The 26,749-nt window shown below is 33.0% G+C and overlaps 3 protein-coding genes across 3 annotated transcripts; 1 reads left to right on the top strand and 2 right to left on the bottom strand.

The window, feature by feature from the left end:
- Positions 1-1,304: 1,304 nt before the first annotated feature.
- On the top strand, positions 1,305-17,578 carry LOC139519504 (uncharacterized). Its single transcript, XM_071311626.1, has 8 exons — positions 1,305-1,465; positions 6,852-6,962; positions 8,187-8,321; positions 9,481-9,531; positions 11,822-11,932; positions 13,545-13,694; positions 16,219-16,284; positions 17,500-17,578. The coding sequence occupies exons 1-8, from the start codon at positions 1,372-1,374 to the stop codon at positions 17,529-17,531; spliced, it is 750 nt and encodes a 249-aa protein (XP_071167727.1). The 5' UTR covers positions 1,305-1,371; the 3' UTR covers positions 17,532-17,578.
- Positions 17,579-19,471: 1,893 nt separating this feature from the next.
- Positions 19,472-19,816, bottom strand: LOC139521337 (26S proteasome non-ATPase regulatory subunit 10-like). Its single transcript, XM_071314816.1, has one exon. It carries the CDS (start codon positions 19,814-19,816, stop codon positions 19,472-19,474), a length of 345 nt encoding a protein of 114 aa, XP_071170917.1.
- A 25-nt stretch (positions 19,817-19,841) lies between these two features.
- On the bottom strand, positions 19,842-20,921 carry LOC139521336 (ankyrin repeat domain-containing protein 50-like). The gene has a single exon (XM_071314815.1). The coding sequence runs from the start codon at positions 20,919-20,921 to the stop codon at positions 19,842-19,844; it is 1,080 nt and encodes a 359-aa protein (XP_071170916.1).
- Positions 20,922-26,749: the final 5,828 nt, after the last annotated feature.

Below are 26,749 nucleotides of genomic sequence, written 5' to 3'. Positions count from 1 at the left end.
GGTACTGTCGGAACGTAATCCTATTACAGTCCGCTCTATCGCATTGCAAACGGCTGTGTCTGGTCTCAGTCGTATTGTATTCTGTAATCGTCGGGACTCTGACGTGGGTATCATTGACGAATTTCGTATTAATAACGGGACTGTTCCGGAATGGTTTCGGCAAAACCGGTTCGTAATCGACAAGATCTGGATGCAATCTGGACTCAATCGGCAGAAAAACAGCAATGAAAAATTTCTCCAGATCATTCCCGTTTCACAGGACACCGTCAAGTATACACAGAACATTGTTAGGATTTTGATCCGATACAGCAGAATCTGTCACGACATAGGCACGATTGTAATCCGACTAGACAAAATCGGCTGAGTTTCCCCGAATGTAACGGGACGCACATAACTGTCGGGGTGCTTCGCCGAACTATTCGGATCCCTCCCGACCCGTAGGAATTTGTTACGAACTTAAACGACTGCGTTTAGACAATGATAGGACATTCCAGATAATGGAGGATAGTAATCCGACTTTTTTCACTTTTCGAGTCGTTTCGCTGTCTGATCTCAAACGGGAGCAATAATCGGCAATGTGTGAACCCCGCATTAAACAATCCTACTATACTAGTTGTATGTTGTCATGTTGCACGGAGTTTACTTGGTTACACAACACATGTGCAAGGCACTTACTTAATTCTAGCAAGAAGTAATAAATTTCTATAACTTAAAGCCTTATATTAGACTTAAAAAAATATCTGTGTTCGCCTAAGTGGCATCTCAAAAAATCATGGACATAATGATTTTATAGAAGTTTGATATTACACCCTAAAAAGTGGCCCCCAAATAAGATACGGTTTTCGGTTTGTTTTTAAACAGATATGTGCTTCGCAGACAACCTTATTGTTTGTTTGTTTGTTTGATGTTTGAGTATTTTATTTGAATACTTGTATTTTTGCTTGTTTGAAGGCTTTGTTGGTTTGTTGTTTGTTGTTAGTTTGGGGGTTTTTTTTGGGGGGGGAAGGGGAGGAGGAGTCTTCACATATAATGGGGTGAATCAAATGACAATTGGTTTAGAAATGTATATGCAGGAAATAAATTAAGAATATGAGACATGAATTAAACTCGTGACAGATATTTCTGATATGGAACGTTTCTCGACGAAAATACAATTTAAATGTAGGTGCAATAAATGTACACCAAGACTATTGACAATCAGGAAAGTGCAAGTGTGTAGTTCTCCACTAAATATCCCACACATATCAATATACGCCACACGTAAATTTGCATAAGGTCGAGTTCAAGTTGCATTATCTTATCGTATTTGAAGGTTCCAGTGCAGTTATTACCTGGCCATTCTTTCTGTTGGACCTTCTCGAACAATACACAATGTGTACCTCATTAATGGTTTTGTCTCTTGTCTTTACCCAGATTTATGGCCAAGGATTCCAGTTATTCTTTGGAACCACAGCATCTCCATCTAGTGAGTATCTATCTATCAGAATAGTATTTTTGCTTGTCAGCAGTTACCAGAAAAAGTTATAAAACAGATGCAAAACATTTGGAACGGTAAATGTTTTTAAAACATTCGTATCGAACTCAAATAAAATAAAGGAGCTAAAGTAATTAAAAAGATTTATTCCAAAACACTTGGATACAATACACCAATGTAACAAGAAAAACTTGTAGAGCTCTCTATAGACAGGTCAAGTTTATTGAATAATAAAGGCCATACTTTGACCTATAAAGGTTGACATTTAATACAATGCGACCTGGACGCAGAGATGTCTTATTGGCACTCATGCCGTGCACATCTTCTTATGTAATATGATATAATCGCAGAACAAGATAATATTTCTTGTATCAATTGCTAGTACGTTTATTTGAACGTTATTATGATATTTTAGGGGTTCTTTTTTGTAATTTATTGTATTTAAATATTATTCTTGTAAAGCGTTTTATTTTGTTAATTACAAATTACAACCAACCAATCAAATAACAAATAATTAACAGAGCAACTTAGTATCGAGATAGGAATCATTTTTAATCACGATTGTTAATGAACATTTTTGTGTTGCCATATTATTTTCTCCGATTATTTTGTATCCAGTATTTTTTTTTCGGAAACGTACATAATCCATGAATATAATCACCGCCGGGTTCTGGATTTTCTCGCTGTGTTGAAGACCATTGGTGGCCTTCGTTGTTATCTGCTCTTTGGTATGGTTGTTGTTTCTTTGACATATTCCCCATATCCATTCCCAATTTTATTTAGCATATTGATGAAATGAACCATTATTTTGGCTTTCTCTATAAGCTTATACTCCTAGAGTTTAAAACAAAGGTTGATTGTTGGGCAGTTTCTTCATACCTTTCTGAATTACTTACAAGTGATACCGCCTCCAACTCAGTTGAGTTTGTATTGCTCAGTCTTTAGTTTTCTATGTTGTTGTGTGTGTACTGTTGTTCGTCTTTAGTCCTTTCTTTTCTTAACAATGGAGTAGTCAACATATTTTCGACTCATAAGTTTGAATGTCCCTTTAGTATCTCTAACCTCTCGTTTGATTTCCTACGTATATAAATTAAAGTAATTATAATAAAATATGGGATAGTAGTAGAGTTGAAAATTTCCCTAAATAAAGGTAAGAGTTCAGTATTTGGTACAAAAATAGAAAAATGGAATATTCATATAAAAAACACTATCTAAAGCCTGCATTTAATAGCATGTGGACAAGGTTTCAAAATAAGAATATACCACACCTTCTAACATTCTTAAAATCAATAACTATCTTAATGGCAAAAGCAGTTGATGGTAAGTTGATGTTTGAAATATTTATCATATATTGATACATGTGCACTTGTTCTCTGTTCCTATGTCAAAGTGATTAGATGATTATCAGATGTACATTTGATTTTATAAAATCTTTAAACTGCAGTTTCTTGACGTCAGAAGGTTATTCGGAGTATATCTAAGGTCATTCGGGCACAAATTTCAGCTGAATACTAGTGCCAAAAGTGTAAATACGTTTATTATACAAATTGACAGACTAAAATAGCTTCGGTTTCGTTATTATTTAGTCGTATGAATAATATTTTCTACGTATTATTACTATAAATAAACAAATTGGTGGAAGTGGTGGAAACAAGATAGCAAATAAAATAAAAAACATTGCATAAATTTTGTCATCAAATTCGTAACAATTCTGTACAAGCATCAAAATACTCAAAACCAAATCAACACAGGCCAGTACAGTTGTAGCTGTTGTAAACTCTGTCATCTTCCAGTCTGATAACACGAGACAATAGAAAAATACCAAGATATCAAATTCTATTTCATATAGTCTATAAAATATCATTGACTCAAGAATACGAGAATTAGTGGTATCCTTGTCATCGTCAACCAATACCGATACCACACTAACAAAGTATGATATCACAGTAAACACTAAAATAGTAATAAATAATCCCAGAGCAGTTTTTCCTTCTATGAATATTTCTTTGTTCACTACACACACAGTTATAAAGGCGGTAATATTAAAAATTATTCCAATGGTTGTACGAATCCACAAAATTCGTCTCTTCCATTTCAAACTTTCTTCATAACTGCCATCTTGATTGTCTGCTTCGTTAGTTGTCACACAACACGACAAGCGTTCTGTCACTTTTAATAGAAAGGTACACACAAGGTCTAAGTAGAAAACAAATGTCATTTTCAGTTTATGTTTACAACAACATTATATCCCGAGAAAACCTATGTCAATTGAACAACATTTTTTTCCATAACCGACTCTGTAGAATAATTTGAGCCATTTGATCAAGTTTACACCCAAAATTATGTAAACTTAAAATTCAATATCAAAGTACACGTAAAAAGAATGAGGAACAAAAAAAATATTTTAAATATCACAATTGTCTACTGATATAAAGTGTAATAGATACCTATTGTTCATAAAATAATAATATGCATTTCAACAACTCTTAACAGGTAATATGAAGGTGTCGTCTTAAAATTAAAAATCATTCATGAATAGTATTACGTATATACCTTCGATTTATAGTTTTCACTATTTGGACGAAAGAACAATATATGAATTCAAACAAATATAACGTGTACAGTATCTGTCTCTTTGGTATTTGCATTCTATTTACTGGTACACGTATTTATACGACATTTTACGATTAATTTAATGTATTACCCTTCTTGATTAATAATTAAGTTGCATTTAATTAATTCACATCGTAATCATCTTCTTTTTTTCTCTTACATTTTATGATTATGTGAGTATTTAGATTTTCTATAAACGCAGATCAACCACATGTCGTTAGCGATTAATTCGGGTTTTTTTAATGATATTTATTTTATATATTTGATTTTAGAAAATCTTGAAACTGAAGTGACGTCAGAAGGTTATTCGGTGATAAAATTCAGCTGAATACATTGTACTAGTAACAAAAATGTAAATACGTTTATTTTACAAATTGACGAACCATCATAGCTTTGGTTTCATTATTTTTTAGTCTTATTAATATGAATAATATTTTCTACATATTATTACTATAAATAAACAAATTGGTGGGAGTGGTGGAAACAAGATAGCAAATAAAATAAAAAATATTGCATAAGTTTTGTCATTAAATTCATAACAATTCTGAACAAAATACTCAAAACCAAATCAACACAGGCCAGTACAGTTGTAGCTGTTGTAAACTCTGTCATCTTCCAGTCTGATAACACGAGACTATAGAAAAATACCAAGACATCAAATTCTATTTCATATAGTCTATAAAATATCATTGACTCAAGAATACGAGAATTAGTGGTATCCTTGTCATCGTCAACCAATACCGATACCACACTAACAAAGTATGATATCAAAGTTAACACTACAATAGTAATAAATAATCCCAGAGCAGTTTTTCCTTCTATGAATATTTCTTTGTTTACTACACACACAGTTATAAAGGCGGTAATATTAAAAATTATTCCAATGGTTGTACGAATCCACAAAATTCGTCTCTTCCATTTCAAACTTTCTTCATAGTTTCTCCTATAGTTGTTAATGTCTGTTTCATTTTGGTCTCTTGTGGACAGTTGCCTCATTGGCAATCATACCACATCTTCATTTTTATATTTATCAATGCCATTTTGATTGTCTGCTTCGTTAGTTGTCACACAACACGACAAGCGTTCTGTCACTTTTAATAGAAAGGTACATCCAAGGTCTAAGTAGAAAACAGGTGTCATTTTTAGATTAAGTTAACAAGAGCATTATATTCCAAAAAAATCTAAGTCACTTGAACAACATTCTTTCCATATCCGACTCTGTAGAATAATTTGAGCCATTTGATAAAGTTTACACAAAAAATTATGTAAACTCAAAATATCAAAGTACATGTAAAAAGAATGAGGAACAAAAAAACATTAAATGTCACAATTGTCTACTGATATAAAGAATAATAGATACCAATTGTTTATATAACTCTTAACAAGTAATATAAAGGTGTCGTCTTAAAATTAAAAATCATTCATGAATAGTAATACGTTTATACCTTCGATTTATAGTTTTCACTATTTGGACGAAAGAACATATTTGAATTCAAACAAATATAACTTGTACAGTATCTGTCTCTTTTGTATAGCATTCTAGTTACACGTATTTATACGACATTTTACGATTAATTTATTACCCTTCTGGTTAATAATTACTGCATGCAATCATTTCACATCGTAATCTTCTTTTATCCTTCTTACTAAGCGAGTCTATAAACGCAGATTGAACCACATGTCGTTGGCGATTAGTTCGTTTTTGTAATGATATTTATGAAATTTGACGAAGAAACATTGTAACAGGGTTTCCGTCCGTCCTCTAGAGTGTAAGTGTTCTCAACCGATCTTCGTGTCACTTGTTTTTGAGCTTTCGGTTTTGCCATTTGAATAGAGACTTTGCGTTTTGAATTTTCCTTCGAGCTCGGTATTTTTTGTGAGTTTATTTTTAGTTATACACATTCAATTGTTGGAGGGGTAAGCAACTTTTGATTCAAAGATCAAAGGAAAAGGCCACATTGATAAGTTAGTAACAAGGGACATTTCTTCTAATTGGTGCAATCGTATAATTCATTTTTGGCGCAAATGATACCATGTAATTTTAAAACAGGTGGCGCAAACGTAGCATTGGAGAAAAAAAGTTGTGGCGCAAAAGGACGCATTTTTTGCGCAAACGGATCTCTCCCCATCTCCGCTTGTTAAAGATAAAATGTTACCTTAATGAACTGTAAACATTAACGGCGCCGTTTTGTCTGCGCCACGTACGCATTTTGACAACTAATGTCTCTTCAGTGATGCGTATGGTGTTTATGTATCAACAGAGTGTTGTCATTGCAATGTCTTTTTGTTGTTATAGGCTTTCCGTATCCCGAAAATCAACATCACTTTTCCTTTTGTCGTAGATTCCTTTCCCTGTTCCCGAAAATGACCGTCGTGTGTCTTGCAGGAAGCGAAATTGCTAACCATATGCATTCCTCTTTAATGAAATAGTTTTGGTTTTCTACTATTATTTCCCTGCATAATTGTTTTTAAATTTCACCTCTGACCATACATACATTAATTTGTACAAGTAAAACCCCGCCGAAGTTTTATGCGCCTGAAACAATAACTGAACAGATTGTTCATTGTAATTGGTTAGTTTTTTTCACAAAATAATTTGATATTTTGACATTATGCTTCGCTTTCATTTTTATTATCTTAGTATTCGATAAAAGATGGTAATTTTGTTTTCATTACTTTTAGGGTTTTGGGATGGTGATATTTAACCTAAGGTCAAGGTCTTCTTAGTAAATGATTTTCCAATATGTTTTATTTGTATTTTCAGACTGTGCAGACAAAATGGACAATTGCTTAGCTTTTGGTAAAGACTCATGTGGTGGAAAATATGAGGCGTTCGCACGTGAGAACTGTGCTAGATATTGTGGGTATTGTAAAGGTATGACTTTTAAATTTTTTCTTTTACATTAAAAACTAAGTTTGATTGCTGTGGGACTTAAACCTGTTGCATGTATTACCAAATTAAATGTACGAACAACTAGTATCAAAAAGAAAATTCTCAAATCTCAAAATCGTCCGATATTGAAAAAAATATAGACTTTTATACATCGGTTTGAATAAAATGAGACCTTCCATAATGAGGCACTGATATAATTTTTATGCCCCATTGATGGGCATTATATTTTCTGGTCTGTGGGTCCGTTCGTCCGTCGTATCGTCCGTTCGTTTGTTTGTCCGTCCGTCTGTCCAGCTTTAGGTTAAAAGTTTTTGGTCGAGGTAGTTTTTGATAAAGTTGAAGTCCAATCAACTTGACACGTAGTACACATGTTCTCTATGATATGATCTTTCTAATTGTAATGCCAAATTAGAGATTTTCCCCCATTTTCACGGTCCATTGAACATAGAAAATGGTAGTGCGGATGGGGCATCCGTGTACTGGGGACACATTCTTGTTTATACTGCAACTAGTTGTGTTTATTTCCTAAATATAATAACACAGCTTTATTTTGTATAATGTCAATTTCATCATGGAACACTGATTCCACTATCAGGGGTTGATTTTAGGGATGAAAATAAGTTTGACATTTGTGTTACAATTCTTTTTAAAAGCCATCAATGTATTAGTTTAAGTTACAGTATAAAAACAATATTTGGTCAATGTCATAAGAATATAAACTTTTTTTGTACTCGGCGCAAAACTGGGGAAGGGCTCGGTAGAACCTCGCTCTTCCCCATGCAGTTTCTCAGCCTCATACAAAAAAGTTTATATTTTTCTTTCGTAGACCTAATATTGTATAATGTATACTGCAACTAGTTGTATTTATTTCCTAAATGAAGTAACACAGCTATATTTTGTGCAAAGTCAATTTCATCATGGAACACTTTTTTCCACATTCAGGGGTTCAGTAAGGGATGAAAATAAGTTTGAAATTTGTATAACAATTTAAATAGCTATCAATGTATTAATTTAGAAATAATCTTTCAAACTGGAAAATATTTGTTGACTTCCAATAGCTGCTCATGTAAAGTGACATCCTCCTTGGTAAAACCTTTCCCTTTCCCAGTTTCTCAACCTCATACATACAAAAAAGTTTAAATTTTTCAGACATTGACCTAATATTATATATCCAAATTGTAAATCTTTTAGTTTTATTACCTTAAGGTGATCCAACTCCAGCACCAGCTTGTGAAAACAAGAAAACTGACTGCGAGAAATACCCCAAATCTACATGTTCTGACCCGCGATACAAACAATGGGCCAATGATAACTGTTACTACTACTGCCGACTTTGTACACGTAAGTTATATATTTAATATGTATTCTAGTATTTTGTATATTATTATTAGGTCTTTCAGCCTGTTAAAGACATTTGAAATTGTGCTGATAATCTTTTATTCTATCACTTTCTTTTATATTTTGGCAGCGAAAGTAAGATTAGTGGTTAACATCTGTCCGAGTTTCTGTCCGTCCCTTAATTGCATGTACCAGATTCAATGCTATTCAAGTTCCTGTTTACCGAATACTTTTTTCAATATTATTGCTATGTATGCAATTTTCGTTTCATGTCATTCACATGAGGTATAATCTTCGTGTGAGCATGTTAATATACTGTTTGTTTTGTATTTATATCAATCACCCATGCACTCCTTGTTAACCTCATGCTTCATATGTATTCTTGCACATACATTGTACTGATTATGAATAAAATATTCGTCATTTCGAAAAATCGTGAAATTTGGAATCAAAAATCACATGTTCATGTAATGCTGTATGCCATTTTTTTGACACATCAATTGTTTTCCATCGTTATGTTTTATTTACCGTCATTTGATAGCGGGGTATCATTACGTAGCAGTTACTAGACCTCACATTTCAGCTTGTTTTTCTTTCGCTGTCCCTCTTCGTCTACTTGATATAGAGTTGATACACTGTAAAATGGATAATTGTTAAGTAGCTTAGCGATTGTCTTATCTGCTATTCATTTTTATTTGCATGTCGTTGAGGATAACAATGTTCTTCGCCATGTTAAGTCGCATTCATTTTTTGTTGCATTCATTTGTCTACACATGGTTGTAGAGGCAACGCTTTGCGTGTTTGTGTCTGAATTTACTATTCAAATGTACCTAAACTTTAGTTTAAAAAAAGAATAATAAACAAATTAATTTATTAATATTTTCGTTAAAAAATCTCCGTCTAAAGTATCTACTGTACCTGTAAAATGGCTACGAAAAAGTCATATCTATTTGTTTTTGTAGCTATAAAATAATTTGTTTGTATTATATATAGCTTTACTGTGTTATGATTATTTGTTTGAAATAACAATGAAAACACAGTACAGATAGTTGTCTTAAAATGTACGAAGTAAGAAAATTTGATCTCTTACAATTTAACATGCAAGTCATATTTGAACGTGCAAATATTATCTTTATGTATTAATTCTGAACTTGTCTTTTAGCCGAGCAGTTAAGAATAAAAGACAGTCAGCTAACTACTGTTCCTCCAGCGAGTAAGTTACTGTTTTTTTTTTTAATTTAGTTTTTCATTATATTCACTGAAACTTAAATCCAATCTGATCAAACTATATGTTATACGTACAATCTTCACAATGAACACTAGTATTCATTTTGGTATATATCAGTTTCTGTGTATTTTGTTGTAGTAGTTGTAAAGTGGAAATCTAGCTTTCAATGAACCTTAATTAATCAAATCATCGTTATAGTTTAACTAATAAACACGTTTTTTTTATAAATATTACTGTAACGAATTAAAAGTACACTTTAGTAAATCGTTACACTTCGCCTTGATGGGTAATTTTGAGTAGAAAACTGTGCTTGCAAAGCAGTTAATAGTTCTTTTTAGCTCACCTGGCCCACAGGGCCAAGTGAGCTTTTCCAATCACTTTGCGTCCGGCGTCCGGCGTCGTCTGTCGTCCGTCGTCCGTCGTCGTTAACTTTTACAAAAATCTTCTCCTCTGAAACTACTGGGCCAAAGTAAACCAAACTTAGCCACAATCATCATTGGTGTATTTAGTTTAAAAAAAGGTGTCCGGTGACCCGGGGCCAACCAACCAAGATGGCCACCATGACTAAAAATAGAACATAGGGGTAAAATGCAGTTTTTGGCTTATAACTCAAAAACCAAAGCATTTAGAGAAAATCTGACATGGGGTAAAATTATTTATCAGGTCAAGATCTATCTGCCCTGAAATTTTCAGATGAAACGGACAACCCGTTGTTGGGTTGCTTCCCCTAAAATGGTAATTTTAAGGAAATTTTACTGTTTTGGGGTATTATCTTGAATATTATTTTAGATAGAGATAAACTGTAAACAGCAATATTGTTCAGCAAAGTAAGATTTACAAGTAAGTCAATTGACCGAAATGGTCAGTTGACCCCTTTAGGAGTTATTGCCCTTAAGAGTCAATTATTAACCATTTTTCGTAAATCTTAGTAATCTTTTACAAAAATCTTCTCCTCTGAAACTACTAGGCTAAATTAATCCAAACTTGGCCACAATCATCTTTGGGGTATCTAGTTTACAAAATGTGTCCGGTGACCCGGCCATCAAATCAAGAAAAAAAGCATTTAGAGCAAATTTGACGGGGTAAAATTGTTAATCAGGTCAAGATCTATCTGCCTTGAAATTTTCAGATGAATCGGACAACCCGTTGTTGGGTTGCTGCCCCTGAATCAGTAATTTTAAGGAAATTTTGAGGTATTTGGTTATTATCTTGCATATTATTATAGATAGAGATAAATTGTAAACAGCAATAATGTTCAGCAAAGTAAGATTTACAAATAAGTCGAATAACCGAAATGGTCAATTGACCCCCTAAGGAGTTATTGTCCTTTATAGTCAATTTTTAACAATTTTCATAAAATTTGTAAATTTTTATTAACATTTTCCACTGAAACTACTGGGCCAAGTTCATTATAGATAGAGATAATTGTAAGCAGCAAGACTGTTAAGTAAAGTAAGATGTACAAACACATCACCATCACAAAGACACAATTTTGTCATGAATCCATCTGCTTCCTTTGTTTAATATTCACATAGACCAAGGTGCGCGACACAGGCTCTTTAGAGCCTCTAGTTTATTACTCTCAGCATCAACTAATGACACCTACAGTTTACACATGAAAAGAATAAGACGTTTGGGTCTCCATATATACTATAGTTATCTCCTTGCAACACATTTTTCGCTCTTTTAGTTGTCGGCGTCGCAGTCCCCTCTAGGTTACGACAGTGCTTGAAAAAGTCTAAAACGAATTTCAATAACTTCATATATTTATTTACATTGGATGCTAATGAAATATTAAACAGCATTAATATTATTTGATCGGTTGCTTTCAAATATATATAAGAAGATGTGGTATTAATGCCAATGAGAGAACACTCCATCCAAGTCACAATTTATAAAAGTAAACTATTATATGTCAAAGTAAGGTCTTCAACACGGAACCTTGAATCACACCGAACAGCAAATGTTCTTTATTTATTATTGCTGCATAACTTTTAACCGTGTTCGTTTTAATTGAACTGTACTGAAATTGTTTTAAATCATCTTCTTAAAAGATTCTAGCTCACAATATATTCAAGTTCAAAACTAGCTTATGATAATATGCATACTATACAAAATGGTAATTAAAAAACTATATTCTCCTAACTCGGAAGATTTATTCATACTGAAGTATCGCTGTGTCTCGATCCTTGTCCTAGGGGCATGCTATAATGTGCTGTTTTTGAAACTATACTATAAGTGTCAGACATTTCTAATGTACGTTAATCCTTTTCAGGATGTTTAGACAAGCTAAATGACTGTAAAATGTATGGTAAAACATCTTGTTCAGGAAAATTTTTATCATGGGCAAAGGAAAACTGTATGCTTTATTGTGGATTCTGTAATGGTGAGTCACCTACAGTTTGGAACATTTAACTAAATAATTATTATACACAAATAGGGAGAAAGATAAATTTATGTTAATAATGCAGCAGAAGAGTTTAGTTGTAGATAAGGGGACGACCATTTGATTTTATTGGGGATGGAGTTGGTTAAGAGAGTTAACGAACCGATTGGATTCCCCCTTTTTAGGTTTCCTTTTGAAGTTAAATCTAGAAAAAGCCGTTTGGATCACGGAATTGGGTATTTTCATTTACATAAGATTGCTTCCTATGAATTAATACACTTTAGGAAAGGGACACAATAAAAAATATAACTATTTGGAAATGATAAGTAAATGACAGATACATGTATAAACCTGTATTATGAATAACGCCATTGTTATTATCTTTTGATTGTTTCACATTTGGTCATACACGTTTTTTATGGTGTTTTTTATAAATTCTTCTCCTCTGATCTGTTTCGCAAATCGTGCAAATTGGAGCCAAATTTAGCCACAATCATCATCCCAGGATCGATTTTTATTGTTTGAAATTCCGATGACCCCACTTGCAAACAAACATTTCTGATATTGTTAATAATAGAACATAAAATGGATTGTTTGTCTTTTATCTTAAAATACGCTATTCCCTTCAAAATTGTCAGTCGACTTTGTATAAATTATAGCCATGAAATAACGGCTTGTTTCAATTCTTTATTTTGCTTATTATCTTGAAAACCGAAAAAGGTAGACTTTAAATTTAAATAACAAAACTAATCAGCAAGATAAGATCTACAAGTAATGTAACAAGTCGAAATCACAAATCGACTACTAATTGAAGTTATTGCCTTTTTATAACGGTTTTGCCAATTTACTTTGAAAACTGTAATAGATAAAGAGAAAGTTTAACATCGTTAGTCGACTCTTTATCAGAGTTATTGTCCTTACAAGACAATTTAATTCAATTATGCGTTTTTGTCTTTCAATTTGAATACTGTCATCGCTTAATAGAAATTTTAAGAGCAAAAATCATCAAAATCGTCAGTCAACTCTTTGTATGAGTAATTGGCCTTTAAGTTGATTCTTAATCTTTTTCATTTTTTGGTAAAAACTTTGGTTTATAAGTTAAACTGTAAACAGAAAATAAATAGTCAACATAGCCGAAATTGTAAAGTCAACTTTTTAAAAGAGTTATTGCTCTTTAGTGACCCCTTCCAATTTAGAGTTAAACTTATAGAAGATAGAGAAATCAAATCAATAGTAAATACGAGCAGCAGATAAAGATCAACACAAAAGAGATTTGTCATAATCAAAATTCTAGTATTCTGTATGGTTGAGTAAAATGGTTGAAAATCATCAAAGATACCAGACTAATTATGATGAACACCAGACGCTCGTTTCTTCTTTCTGCGACTCGTCAGTCTGAGGCACATCGTTTGCGCATGGACAGTGGTCCCATACTATAAATAACTCCGTCTGTCGGACAATTGCGTGCATGAGGTGTGGTTGCAAAATATCGTTTCTCTACCGTACAGCTGTTAAATTGTCCAGGACTTGCTTGATTTCTTATTTAGGAAATCATTGTAATTCATTGCAACCGATGTAATAAATCAATAAATACATTGTATATCGTTAACAGGTAACCCAACACCAGCGCCACCATGTAGAGATTTAGCAAGTAATTGTCAGCAATACGAAAAAAGTACTTGTACAGATCAGAAATATCGAGGCTGGGCAGAGACTAACTGTAACAAATATTGTGGTTTCTGTTCTGATGGCAGTAGCAGTGGTAAGCAAGTTATACATTAATGTAACATAAATTGCTTTTTAACCTCAATTATAGAGCTCTAAATCCTCAATAAGAAAAAAACACTATTTAAAATTTCATATTTGTTATTTGTCACTGGCTGTCTACAAACAAAAATACTTTGTTTACAAGTGAAACGTCGAGCAATTGATCAAAAAAGAAAAAGAAATTTAACAGTAAAACTTTTCTTGTCCGACACAAAAAGGTTTTCTTTTCTTTGGCACAGGAAAGACATTGTTAATGCCCGCGTCACACTGTCCCGATTTTTATATACGATGGACACCCGAATGCGAAAATTGTAAGTTCGTACGAAGTTGGTCCCGATCTCGTTAAAATACCAAAAAGTGACCGAAGCAAGTACGATGAATAACGAAGTCTATACGATGGTGCCGAAATTATATACGATAGCAAAAGATGGACATAAGAAGGTTAACCGAAGACGGGTATATAAGCTTCATATCTCAGCCGAAGCCTACACGATGGATCACGAAGGCTACATGATTGATTACGAAGGCTACACGATGGATTACGATGATGGTGCGATGGCCATACGATGTATCTTTTTGTCTAATTCTTATAAAACTTAGTTTATTATTCCCTCGCCTACTACACGTAAGTTGCGTGTAGATAAAATTGTTATGGACACTCTAGAACCAAAATGCTCAAAACTTGGTATGGTGTTACTCGTTAAGAATATCTTAAGCGCTATTGACTTTAAAGTTCAAAGGTCAAGGTCACAGTGGCAGTTGTAATACAAGGCAATATCACCCTTGTGGACACTCTAAAACCAATATGCTTTAAAAGGTTTTAACCACATTTGGTAGATTGTTCCTCCTTGTTAAATGATCTGACATTTTTTTACGTTCAAGGCCAAAGGTCAAAGTCTTGCAGATGGACTTGTTTTTTCTCCTTGAAATAGCACAATACACAGGAAATTGGTTGCTCATTTTTTTACCTCCTGGTTCTTAAGACAATATAAAAGGTATTTCCAGTTACTGAATGTTTTGGTTGATTTCTAAAAAAAACATAGTTAATGTATCAAATATGCATATTCAATTTACCATTTTCTGCATGTGTCATATACAAATAAAGTGTCCATATTTGTCCCCAATATGTTACATACGAGGCGATGCCACGCTCGTCATTGCCTTGTTTGAACTGTAAAATGTGTGCACTAGTCTGAATAATCACCCATAATTATGCCGATGTTTATTGATCTATCTTAAAGGTAATGTAATGGGTTCGTTGATCCATTTTATTCAAAAAGAGCTCTTTCCAGGAGAATATCATAATAATATAGACAAAGGGAAGGATGTGGGGAAAGCAAAAAATGCGGCAAAATATGACATATAGAAAACAAAATGGTTATGAAGTAAACATTCGTGTGACAACAACTTAGATGATACATAAAAATCAGAATGAAGAAAAAGTTGGTTTGCCTATATACGTGTACCTGCAGTGTTGGTGTACGAGGCGCGTTTATGATTTTCATTGTGTTACTTGATATGAAAAATTGACAAAAATAATGTTTTACTTGTAAAAGTAAATCATGAGCCTGTAATAGCTGCTCTTCTTGTTCCATTTGAATTAATAGAAAAAACGCTGTCGCCTTTTTTGTCTTCATAGAATCATATGATATGAGCTCCATGTTTTGTGAACGTCTTTCTTAACTGTCGTATTAAACTGGCCAGTGCATAACGCGCATGGCACTTTAAATGTATTTTAGCTCGAAAATTAACTTACTGTAGCTGGATTTATTGCCGTCGTAGTTCCATCTTGTCGCCTTCGTACTTTTATTCGATGGAAACACGACGGGATTACAAGGTCTTTACGAAGTCGTGTTGACATCGTAAGACCTTCGGGTAGCTTCGTGATTCATTCGTGTAGACATCGTAATGTCAAACCTGCCCGATGGAAACGATGGAAACACGAATGAATTACGATGTTCAAAGATGCATTCCAGGTGACATTACGATGGTGAGGATGGTGATACGAACTCAATAAGAACCCTCAACATCGGATGCACCTTCGGGGATTTTTTAACATGTTAAAAAATTTAGAACCCTTCCCGAAGTTGTCCCTGAAGGCTAGAAAAAGTGGCCGATAGTTCTACGATGGTTAAAGATGGCACCACGAATAGCCCGATCTGGATACGATCAGTCCCGATTTTGAAAATTTCCATAATCGTGTTGCCATCGGCGTAAAAATCGAAACAGTGTGACGCGGGCATAAAGGCCAAACTATGAAATACTTTTGAATGATATTGTTAGCAATAAACTAGTATACGCATAAACAGATAGATATAACATGTTCTTTTAATTTTCAATTGGCCTTATACAATTAAAACGTAACAACTATCGTGTACGTTCTTTTTGTTTCATGAACAGGTTTTGTTTTATTATGTGGAAAAAAAAAACGATTAGTACAGTAACTGAATGATTTCATATTACCATCATAATCCAATGTTTAAACGCATACGTTTTAATATTTTACAATGACACTATAGGTAACCAACCACAACCAAATATAGTTCCAGTTCCAACATTATTCGCCCCACAAGTTCCAGGTTCAGGTAAGTATTGCTCGCATTTTGAACATATTAAGGTGAATTGAGATAACTTATCTTTAATTAAAAGACAAATACGCATAATTCAAAGAGATATCATTCAAACAGTATTCACAAACTCGTAACTAAATGGATAATGGGGTTCGGTCACAAGGTGCCAGGTTTTACTTTTTGAATTTGATACAACATTGTCAACTTAGATGACCTTACCTACAATGTACATATAAACAGATTAAAAGAGTGCATTTCTACTAATTAATGGCCGAAGCTCACCTTCATTATAGTACACGTAACAATAGTATTACAACAATCTTGCACAACAAACTTTAAACACAAACAATGTTAAATTGTATTTCTAAATATGATGTCTATCATGAATAAAATGTAAGTTTTTCTCATTCTACCTCAATTAGTATATGGTAAAATGAAATAAACAATTAAAAAGATGAATTCAAACAAGGACAAGTTCTTATCATATCTTTTAATAATTATAAGAGTGCAATGTACTGACTAAGCCGCCTATTCTGGTTCAATGGTTCTTTCTTTGATGGTCAACATGGGAACAATAGTTCTGTAACATTTTTTGGATATTGGGGTTAAAAATTATAAAAGATGAAAACGTGTTCCCTTTTTCATAATTTTGAAAAATTACCAAGTTCCAAATTCTACAATAAATGAGAAAACAATTCTTAAAAAATCTATAATAGCAGGTGCACAACTTCAACATGCGTAAAATCTGGCTGGGAAATTTCAGAGATGTGTGATCAGATGTGGGTTGAAAATTTTAGAGTTGATTTCACAAATTAGGTACCCCCTTTCGCTCCAGCTTGACATCACCATAAATACTATAAGCCGGCTTTGGATGCAGTTCGACCTAAGATTTCAAGATTCAAGATTTTATTCATAACCTCAGACACATACTTGTGTACCAGAGGACAATATATACAAACATATTAAGATAATACATAGCGAGACAGGACAAACGAAACACAAATACATAGTATATTATAAAAGACAATTGGTATAATTAGATTAAGTATTTTATGATTTTCTTCACGAAAATTGATAATTTCCTTTGATCTTGTACGTTACATATAGACAGCAAGCCAGTAAATTTGTTCTTGCTTGGATTCATTACATAGTAATTTGGTATAAACTTTGACCCGGACAGGCGATATTAAACGCTTTACATATTTTACATTAAGATTATTTTCGTTTCAGGTACTTTGGCGCCACCATTCCCCGGCAGATAATTGCAATTAACATTGTGATGAACAAAATCATTAAATGCAATATTTTATCCATGTTTTATTTTCATTGTCAAGACGATTTTAACTAAACTTATTATATAGGACAATGTTATTGCAATAAAAGAAACTTACTGGATCTTACTATGTCGTACATAACATGAGTGGTGATATTATAAAAATGGTTCAGATAAAATATATTAAACAAAAAGGAAAAAGAAAAAATCTTACATAACCCATGGGAATGCCGTGCTATCGCTTGACATTAACACGGGTGGTTAAATTCCAATATGATATCAAATATGCCTTTAACCAGTTTATTTCAAAATATAGAGTTATCTAACGTGATTTGATATGACAATCGATTCTCTAATAGTAAACTTTTAAGTATCGTGAAGACTATTTTATTGTGTTGCGTCATCAGCTGAGGCGCAGACTAAAACTGATATTCATTTGTGTAATGATGACCATTTACGAATTATATCTTTATCTGTACTGTTAAACAAATGCACACGATCTCCTTTTTGTATTTCTTTCTGGATGATCAATTTGAGTACATACTCATGCAGACGACATCACAAAACCCGGAACAAAGCGAACTGTTGCCACGAAATAAAACAGTTGTGCGGTATTCCATTCTCATTAGTTATGAAAGATATCATTGTCCATTTTGTTCAATAACTTGTATCCGAAACTTTTTTTTTTTTTTTTTCACCATTTATGTTAAGTACGAGTAAGTACACTGTGCACTGTTAATCTTCTTTGACCTTACTATTGGATAAGCGAATGCAGATATCACAATTTCATATGACATTGCAGTAACGGTCAACCTAGTTTAGTCATTTGATAAATACAAAGCGAAACAACAAATATTTCTTTGGGTTGGAGAAATCTAAAACACCAAATCGAAATTCTAAGAACAATTAGCAATTATCACGAAGTAGCGTTATCCTAGAGTTTATGTTAGCTGCTTAAATGTATGTATTTTAAAGGATAACGATGGAAATAAAGTAAATACAAACAGTAAGTTCGTGCGCATGTGTCAAACATATTTTGTGCTCATTAGAACACGGCTTTGTTTACAAAGCGTAATAAGGACGTCATATTAGAATTGTTGTGGACCAATCAGATGGTAAATTTTGATAATTCGTAATAACTACATTAAACATTTTGTTTTAGTGAAGGAAGGTAAAATCTATGGTTCCAACATGAAAACGCAACTGTGATAACCTTACATAATAACTTATATTAACTGAAGGCTCCGAGTAACTTGGTACTCTCTGCTTGCAAATTGCATACCATTTATGTAATGCAATATTATAATTAATATTAATTTTCGTATTTTATTTTTTTTGAGCTTCAACCAATCTGATAGATTCAAATAATCAGATTGGTAAAAAATTCAATTATATTCTACAATAAAAAGAAGTCAACTCGATTTCGATGAATTTTACTTATTTATTGATATATAACATGTATAATATATTGTTACTAAATCAGACATCACGAAGTCATGACTAAATTTAAGTACCCACGCCTTATTTTTAACATTCGTATTGTCATCTGATTGTGAGATATACAGTTTTAATAGCTGCTTTCAAAATCTTTCGGTTTGAACCCGTCCTGGTTTTATTACTTCTGATTTTGGTGAAGGTTGACTCTCTTGTAAAAACATTCACGGTCAGGCTTGGAAACAGTGTAGGCATTTGCCCACATTAAATCTGTACAGATACAAAATGTTAAATGTCCTCTTTTACACCATAACCCATGGTGGTGCTCTTAATAAAGGAGGGAAATATAGACCATATTTACATACATACGACCAGAAACTTCACGTGACATGTACTTCTGAAATCGGTATCGGATTCGACCAGGAACTTTTTATTAGTTATAGATAAAGTTTATTTGTCATTTTTACGTCATGTCGGCTAATAAACTGGACCTCGTTATTTTAGTTGTATAGCTGTATTTAGTGTGGTATGTTCATTCATCACACGAACTATAGAACTGTGTCCTCTTTCTGAGGCAATTATAACAGCTGACTTACCATCACTGTTAAATGTATTATAATCTGCTCCTTTGTCTAACAACATCCTTACTATTTCTGTATGTCCATCATTACAAGCTATCATTAAAGGTGACCAACCATCATTGCAACATTTATTATAATCTGCTCCTATGTCTAACAACATATTTACTATTTCTGAAACTCCCTCACTACAAGCACTTATAAGAGGTGACCAAACATCACTGTCACATTTATTAAAATCTGCTCTTATGTTCAACAACATCTTAACTATTTCTGTGTGTACCTCACTACAAGCAAAATGTTAGAGGTGACCAACCATCACTGTCACACTTATTATAATCTGCTCCTATTTCCAACACCATCTTTACTATATCTGGGTGTAGCTCACTACAAGCCAATAATAGAGGTGACCAACCATTATCGCTACATGAATTGTATTCTGCTCCTATGTTTAACAACATTCTTACTATTTCTGGATATCCCTTACTACAAGCCGGCGCTAGAAGTGACCAACCATCATCTTCATATTTATTGTATTCTGCTCCTATTTCTAACAACATTCTTACTATTTCTGGATATCCCTTACTACAAGCCAGCGCTAGAAGTGACCAACCATCATCTTCATATTTATTGTATTCTGCTCCTATTTCTAACAACATTCTTACAATTTCTGGATATCCCTTACTACAAGCCAGCGCTAGAAGTGACCAACCATCATCTTCATATTTATTGTATTCTGCTCCTATTTCTAACAACATTCTTACTATTTCTGGATATCCCTTACTACAAGCCAGCGCTAGAAGTGACCAACCATCATCTTCATATTTATTGTATTCTGCTCCTATTTCTAACAACATTCTTACTATTTCTGGATATCCCTTACTACAAGCCAGCGCTAGAAATGACCAACCATCATCTTCATATTTATTGTATTCTGCTCCTATTTCTAACAACATCCTTGCTATTTCTATATGTCCCTCATGACAAGCAATCTTCACAAGTGACCAATCATTATTTTCACATTTATTATATTCTTCTCCTATGTCTAACAACATCCTTACTATTTCTGTATGTCCATATCTACAAGCACTCATTACTGGTGACCAACCATCACTGTAATATTCGTCATAATTTGCACCTATGTCCAATAACATTCTAACTATATCTGTATGTCCTTCATGACAAGCACTTATTAAAGGTGACCAGCGACAAAGACCATTATTGTAACATTTATTATAGTCCGCCCCTTTGAATAACAATATCTTTACTATTTCTGACCAACCTTTCTTATCAGCTACTAACAATAGAGTTGTTTCATCATTCCTACACTGATTAACACCAACATCATGATTAAAACACCATTGCATCGTTGGAATATCCCTTTGAAACATGACATTAACAGAGAAGTATCATTGTAATATACATCACAGGTGTGTGCTAATTGTCTCTGGTAAGTTATGTCCAGTTCATTCAAACAGCAGAGAAATTTTTTCTGAACTGAGGTATGTCCATATTAATGTTACAAAATACATCATTGACTTTACCCTTTGACCAGTCCTCAATCATTCTTTGTGTGTAAATTTGATGATATTTAGGCGGCAACACTGTTATAAATTTATCCACATTATTTTGTCTTTCTAATAAAAATCTTTCCCTTATCAAACCGCTATGTGCATTCTTTATCAAGCAGCGGATATTTTTCTGTCCAAAGTAGTCCACCAGAAAGTCAAATATTTTATCATGAATAGTTTTGTATATGTTTTGTTCCTTTTTTAAAAACGTATGTATCAATGAATTAAGGTCATCCTGTAAAGTAAGCATTGATGTCCCTTTCTCCAATCTGCATGCCTCACATGTGTTCTCGATGACAGCTCTTGTTTCTTCGTTCACGTCCTCTATTAATATATTCTCATTCAAACTGTTGTTAAATATGACACATAAAGCCAAAGCACAGTATTTACCGAAAAACCCGTTTTTCTGTAGCTTGTCAATCTCTGCTTCATAAACTGTAAAAGGATTAATGAAGAAATAGGTGATATTTAGGGAAAGTAAAATCACAAAAATACTGAACTTAGAGGAAGATCAATTGGGAAAGTCCATAATCACATGGCAAAATCAAATAACAAAACGCATCAAAAACGAATGGACAAGAACTGTCATATTCCTGACTTTGTACAGGCATTTTCAAATGTAGAAAATGGTGGATTAAACCTGGTTCTATAGCGCTAACCCTCTCACTTTAATGACAGTCTCATCAATTTCCGATATTTTCACATTGATGCGTTAAATAAACAGACACAATAAATATAATAGTCAAAATATGGGTACATCAGTCATCATCGTTTAACAATTTTAAAAGGAACAATTTAACAGAACACAAAAACATCTACTATCTACGAACACATTTATTGATTTGAGTGTCTGACGTCAGATAATTTTATGCGTCACATAAATTTGTCGTTCAATGTGCGTACAAACAATATTAAAATTTTCCTGGGAATGTTTGCATACAGGGTTAAAAAATCAAAAGTATGTAAGAATAAATTTAAGAAATAGACCGAGGATTTTCATTATACAATTTACATAAAAGTGGGAAACAATCGTATAAATCATACAAATCTGTAATATCAAGAGCTTTAGTTTTCAGATAAAACGCAGCTATTGACCCCCTTTCAGCATAAGGCAAGCACAAGCTTTCTGATAATAGGTTACATACACATGATTTTAAAACGGATAAAGATACAAATTTTTCATCCTGGTACACTTGTAATCGACATGCTACAATTATTTTCAAACATTTGTTTGAAAGAATCTTTTTTATTCTCTCTGACAGGACAGGATCCCAAACTTTCATGTCATTCTGGTTTAAAGAATAGTTCCCAGTGTTTTCTTGTTTGGGTTATAAAACTTGATAATGTGACCTGGTTCTGTCACTAGAAGTATATCGTACCCTACTGCCGCCATCTGTAATGCCACATGTTGGAGTGTAGCCGTCTTTCCTACGCCTGAACTAGCAGTGATAGTAACACAACTGTTCTCCTTTATACATTTCAGTACATGTTTGGCAGCTCTTGTTATTATAAACATCTTATCCTTGGCTTCCACTCCATAAGGACCCCATTTATTTGTTCTGAAAATCAACAATAAGATAACTGTTCATTGCATTTATTGTTTTTCTGGTGTTGGTTGCTCGCTATCTCATCAAGATGTACCATCTTAAGGGGCTTTAAAGAACCTGTGTCGATTACCTATGTCTAGGGGAATCTTCAACAAAGGACACTCTCTATCATGGTGGACTAGAAAAGAATTCAAGACAAAAATATGTTTTATTGATCTTGTACAGTGATCATTCTTTCTGTTTACTCTATCTTTTTTTTTTCTGTCCAAAACATTAAAACAGCGTGAACAAAATCTTCATTGAAAGAAATTACTTTTATAAAGAGTGGTATTTGTAGATCTCGTCTTGCAGATAATGTTTGCTGATTGAAGTGTTTATAAATCTACATGTATTAATTTTTTTAGATATTCGGCAAAAATGCAAAAATATTGGTAAAAATCGTCATGTAATGTCAATAACTCCAATAAGGAGTGGTCTGACGATTACGGCCGTTTTGACTTGTGAAACGTTCACTTTCGATTTAAACTAAATCGGTTCAATTAAGCTAAACGAGTACGATAGAACCGAAATAATTTTTGCGCACTTATTAAAGCAAAATTACACGCGCAATATATACATATAATAATTACAAAATGGATGTCCAACATAATACATGCAACTAAAAAAAAACGTATCAATAGTTGTTTTCGCCGTCATTTAGTAATTTTCGAAATCTGTGTCTACTTTTCTTCTATTGTTTTTGTCTTTTCAGAAACCGCAGCATTTCACTAGGTGTTACTTCCTTGCTAAATTTTAAAAAAAAATTGGGGGGAAAATTAACGATTAACGGTATGAACAGCAGTATCAAAATTTAAACTTACAATTCAAATCCTTTAGTGAGGCCTTATTTGGAGCTGTATTTTGGGACGACAGATGTCGTGACGTTTTCTCTAAGTACATAGCCTCAACATATACACAGCGGAATATCCGAGATACCTTGAACATATATTATATGTTATGCTTAATTTTGCCAAATTGGAACCGTTTATAATATGTTACAACTGTTGAATGTGAAATGATTACCCCTTATATTCCAAGGTACTGTATCTTCATGAAATGATTTTAACTTTTTCACCACTAATGTCATATCTTCATCTGCTTTCTTCAAGCTCTCAACTGACTTCTTCAGTTCCATTATTTCATCATTTGAACGTTTAATTTCGAGGACTATTTCGTGATTACTCTGGTCCAGTGGCTTCACCTTTAAGTTATTTGATTTTAAACATATTGTATTCATTAAGATATGAAAAGGATTGAGCAACAGGCACAGCCTATAAAAGCTCTCTCCATATTACATGTTCAAGGTATAATTCAATTATAACAACTGTATTAAAATAATGCAATATATATACATGTAGTGGAACATGCATGCTACTTATGAGCACACACGAGCAAATATATGTTTACATTGTTACTTACTAAATGCAAAGTATATTTAAGTATATAGGCAATTACTCATCATGTATTCAAGAACCTTAAAACATGCAAATATCCTTTATAAGTCATTAGAAATATATATATATGGCTTGAAAGAGACACTAAGCTTGCTTAGTGGATTAAATGAATTAATGTTTAAGTGGAGGGGGAAAAAAAAAAAAAAAAACTAAATGAAACAAACAATAAGTTAGTTTCAAACAAAACGTTGAGTGTCACTGATATATTTATGAACAGATTTAAAAATAGCAATATTCATATCATATGAAAATAATCTGTTTCCAAAAAGTAATAATTCAATATTTATATCAACATTATCAGCAATGGAGTTAATGGAATCAAGAAGGATCTGTAATCGGACAAAAAGCAAAAGCGGACAAAAAGCAAATCGCGGACAAAAAGCACCGTATCAATCTGTCTTACATCATTGTACTTTGGGCAAATGAAAAAGAAATGTTTGTTATCCTCAACAGGGTGGTTACAGTTTGCACAAAAAGTGTTCACGGATAAGAATTGATTAAACAAATGAGATTTTAGGTTGCTAGCATTATTTCTGAGTTGACAATGACTTATATTAAGTTTCCTTATCCAATAGTTGAAGGGTTTAAATATATCATCAGTCCTATAAAACTTGTCCAGTCCACTTCTAAATATACCCAAACTTGGGGATTTTTGTAAACTCAAAGGAAGACTGTTCCAAAGTCTTATAGCGGAAGGAATGAAACTATTGAAATAAGAGCTAGTTCTAGCAAGAGGCGGGTGAAACGTGTTATTTTCATTCCTCAAAGTATAAGGGGTTTGTCTGGGAAGATATGGCTGGACTAACTCATATAAGTATGCAGGTGTCATCCCATTTAATATTTTATAGAATAGTACAAGCTTATGTTTATTACGTCTATTCTCCAGAGTTTCTAAACCTAATTCAATATAAAGTTTTTGTCTGGAGGAATTACGTCGTAAACCTGTAATTATTCTAGCGGCTTCTATCTGAATATTTTCAAGAAGCTCAGACTCGTGCTGGGAGCAATTGCCCCATACAACATCCCCATACTCTAATATAGGTCTAATAAAAGCATAATAAATACGTATAAGTGAACTCCTATCTAATAAATGCTTAACTTGACGAAGCACAGATAGACGAGAGCATGCTTTTTTATAAATAATATCAATATGTGATTTCCATGAAGCTGATGACTGAAATGTTATCCCAAGATGACAGTGAATATTTATTTTCTCTACCTCTTCCCCATTTATCCCAAAAAATACAGGTGGGTGTTCCCTTTCCCTTCTTGTAAATACAATATTTTTAGTTTTCTTAGAGTTAAATTGAACAGCACATGATTTTGCCCAATTTGAGATAACATCCAAGTCATCAGTCAAAGAAGCAGCTGCTACAGCAGGATCATCATCTACTATAACAAATAAAGAGGTGTCATCTGCAAAAAGTCTAATATCATTAGAAATGTCATTTACTATATCATTTATATAAATAAGAAACAGAAAGGGTCCTAAAACTGATCCCTGGGGAACACCTGCATGTATACTTCTTAGAGTTGACGAAAAACCTTCTGAAACGACCTTTTGTTGACGATCTGAAAGATAGCTATCTATCCAAGATAAGAGCTGATCATTTATGCCAGATTGTTTAAGTTTAAATAAAAGTCCTTTATGCCAAACTTTATCGAAAGCTCTAGATACATCACAAAATACAAACCTCACATCCCTCCCACTTAGACGGCGTGCACAAAGCTGAGTCCACAAACGTAACGTTTTCAAATTACTAAAACCATTTACGACGTCGGCATTTTCCTCCAGAAAACAAGCGCGTAACAAAAACACTGGACACTTAGTTTATCACATAACTTTAAATATTTACGTTCAACATATTTCTTTTTTCTTTCGAACAAAAAAGTGCAGCAAATGCACATTCTGGAAATATAAATAGATATTTGCCAAGAGCAGTGAAATTGAAATGATTAGCGATTATGTCGTGGACCCTTTTCAGAAAATAGCATTAAAAACGTCATTTCTTAAGATTGTAACATACTAGCTGGACATTGAAAAAATTCAGGTGTTCAGTCTGGACTATCGAATCATTCATATTTTGAAGATTATTTTAAACCTCTGGTTATGCACATTTGGAATACCAAGTTATTTTGAAAATAAAAAGATTGTAATTACATATTGTTCTTGACGATTCTTTCATTTCGATTATTAATCCTTCCAAATTACTACTTCTTACACATAAAGAAGACCATTCCAAACTTATCTACCATGATCGTTTTTGATTTTTTTTGCGATGAATTTCGTGTGATGTCCGAGTCCTAATCCGAACAATTCTATTATACGAAAATGCAGGAAAATATGTTGAATTTGTATAAGTTTTAGGTCAAAAACTCTAATTGATGCCTATTTAATGTTACAAGTTACACCGTATTTTTGCCGTTTTCTATATGCCCGTTTCGTGCTTTATAGTTTAAATTTTAATTTACCTTACTAGTAATGTGGATTTTAATGGCATGCATTCATCATTTTTTCATAAAAAAATTCTTATTCCTATTCTTATTCAAAAATATTTTAAACACGGTTGTATATAACTATCTA

Source organism: Mytilus edulis, chromosome 4 (assembly GCF_963676685.1).
Source record: "Mytilus edulis chromosome 4, xbMytEdul2.2, whole genome shotgun sequence".
Taxonomy (NCBI): domain Eukaryota; kingdom Metazoa; phylum Mollusca; class Bivalvia; order Mytilida; family Mytilidae; genus Mytilus; species Mytilus edulis.
Note: the sequence above shows the minus strand (reverse complement) of the source record. Positions and strands in the feature narration are given on the sequence as shown.

Coding starts and splice junctions, on each gene's coding strand:
- LOC139519504 (XM_071311626.1), top strand. CDS start 1,372: ATGTGTACCTCATTAATGGTTTTGTCTCTTGTCTTTACCCAGATTTAT. Junction 8,322..9,480: donor CTACTGCCGACTTTGTACAC/GTAAGTTATATA, acceptor CTTGTCTTTTAG/CCGAGCAGTTAAGAATAAAA. Junction 13,695..16,218: donor TTCTGATGGCAGTAGCAGTG/GTAAGCAAGTTA, acceptor ATGACACTATAG/GTAACCAACCACAACCAAAT.
- LOC139521337 (XM_071314816.1), bottom strand. CDS start 19,816: ATGTTGTTGAACATAAGAGCAGATTTTAATAAATGTGACAGTGATGTT.
- LOC139521336 (XM_071314815.1), bottom strand. CDS start 20,921: ATGCAATGGTGTTTTAATCATGATGTTGGTGTTAATCAGTGTAGGAAT.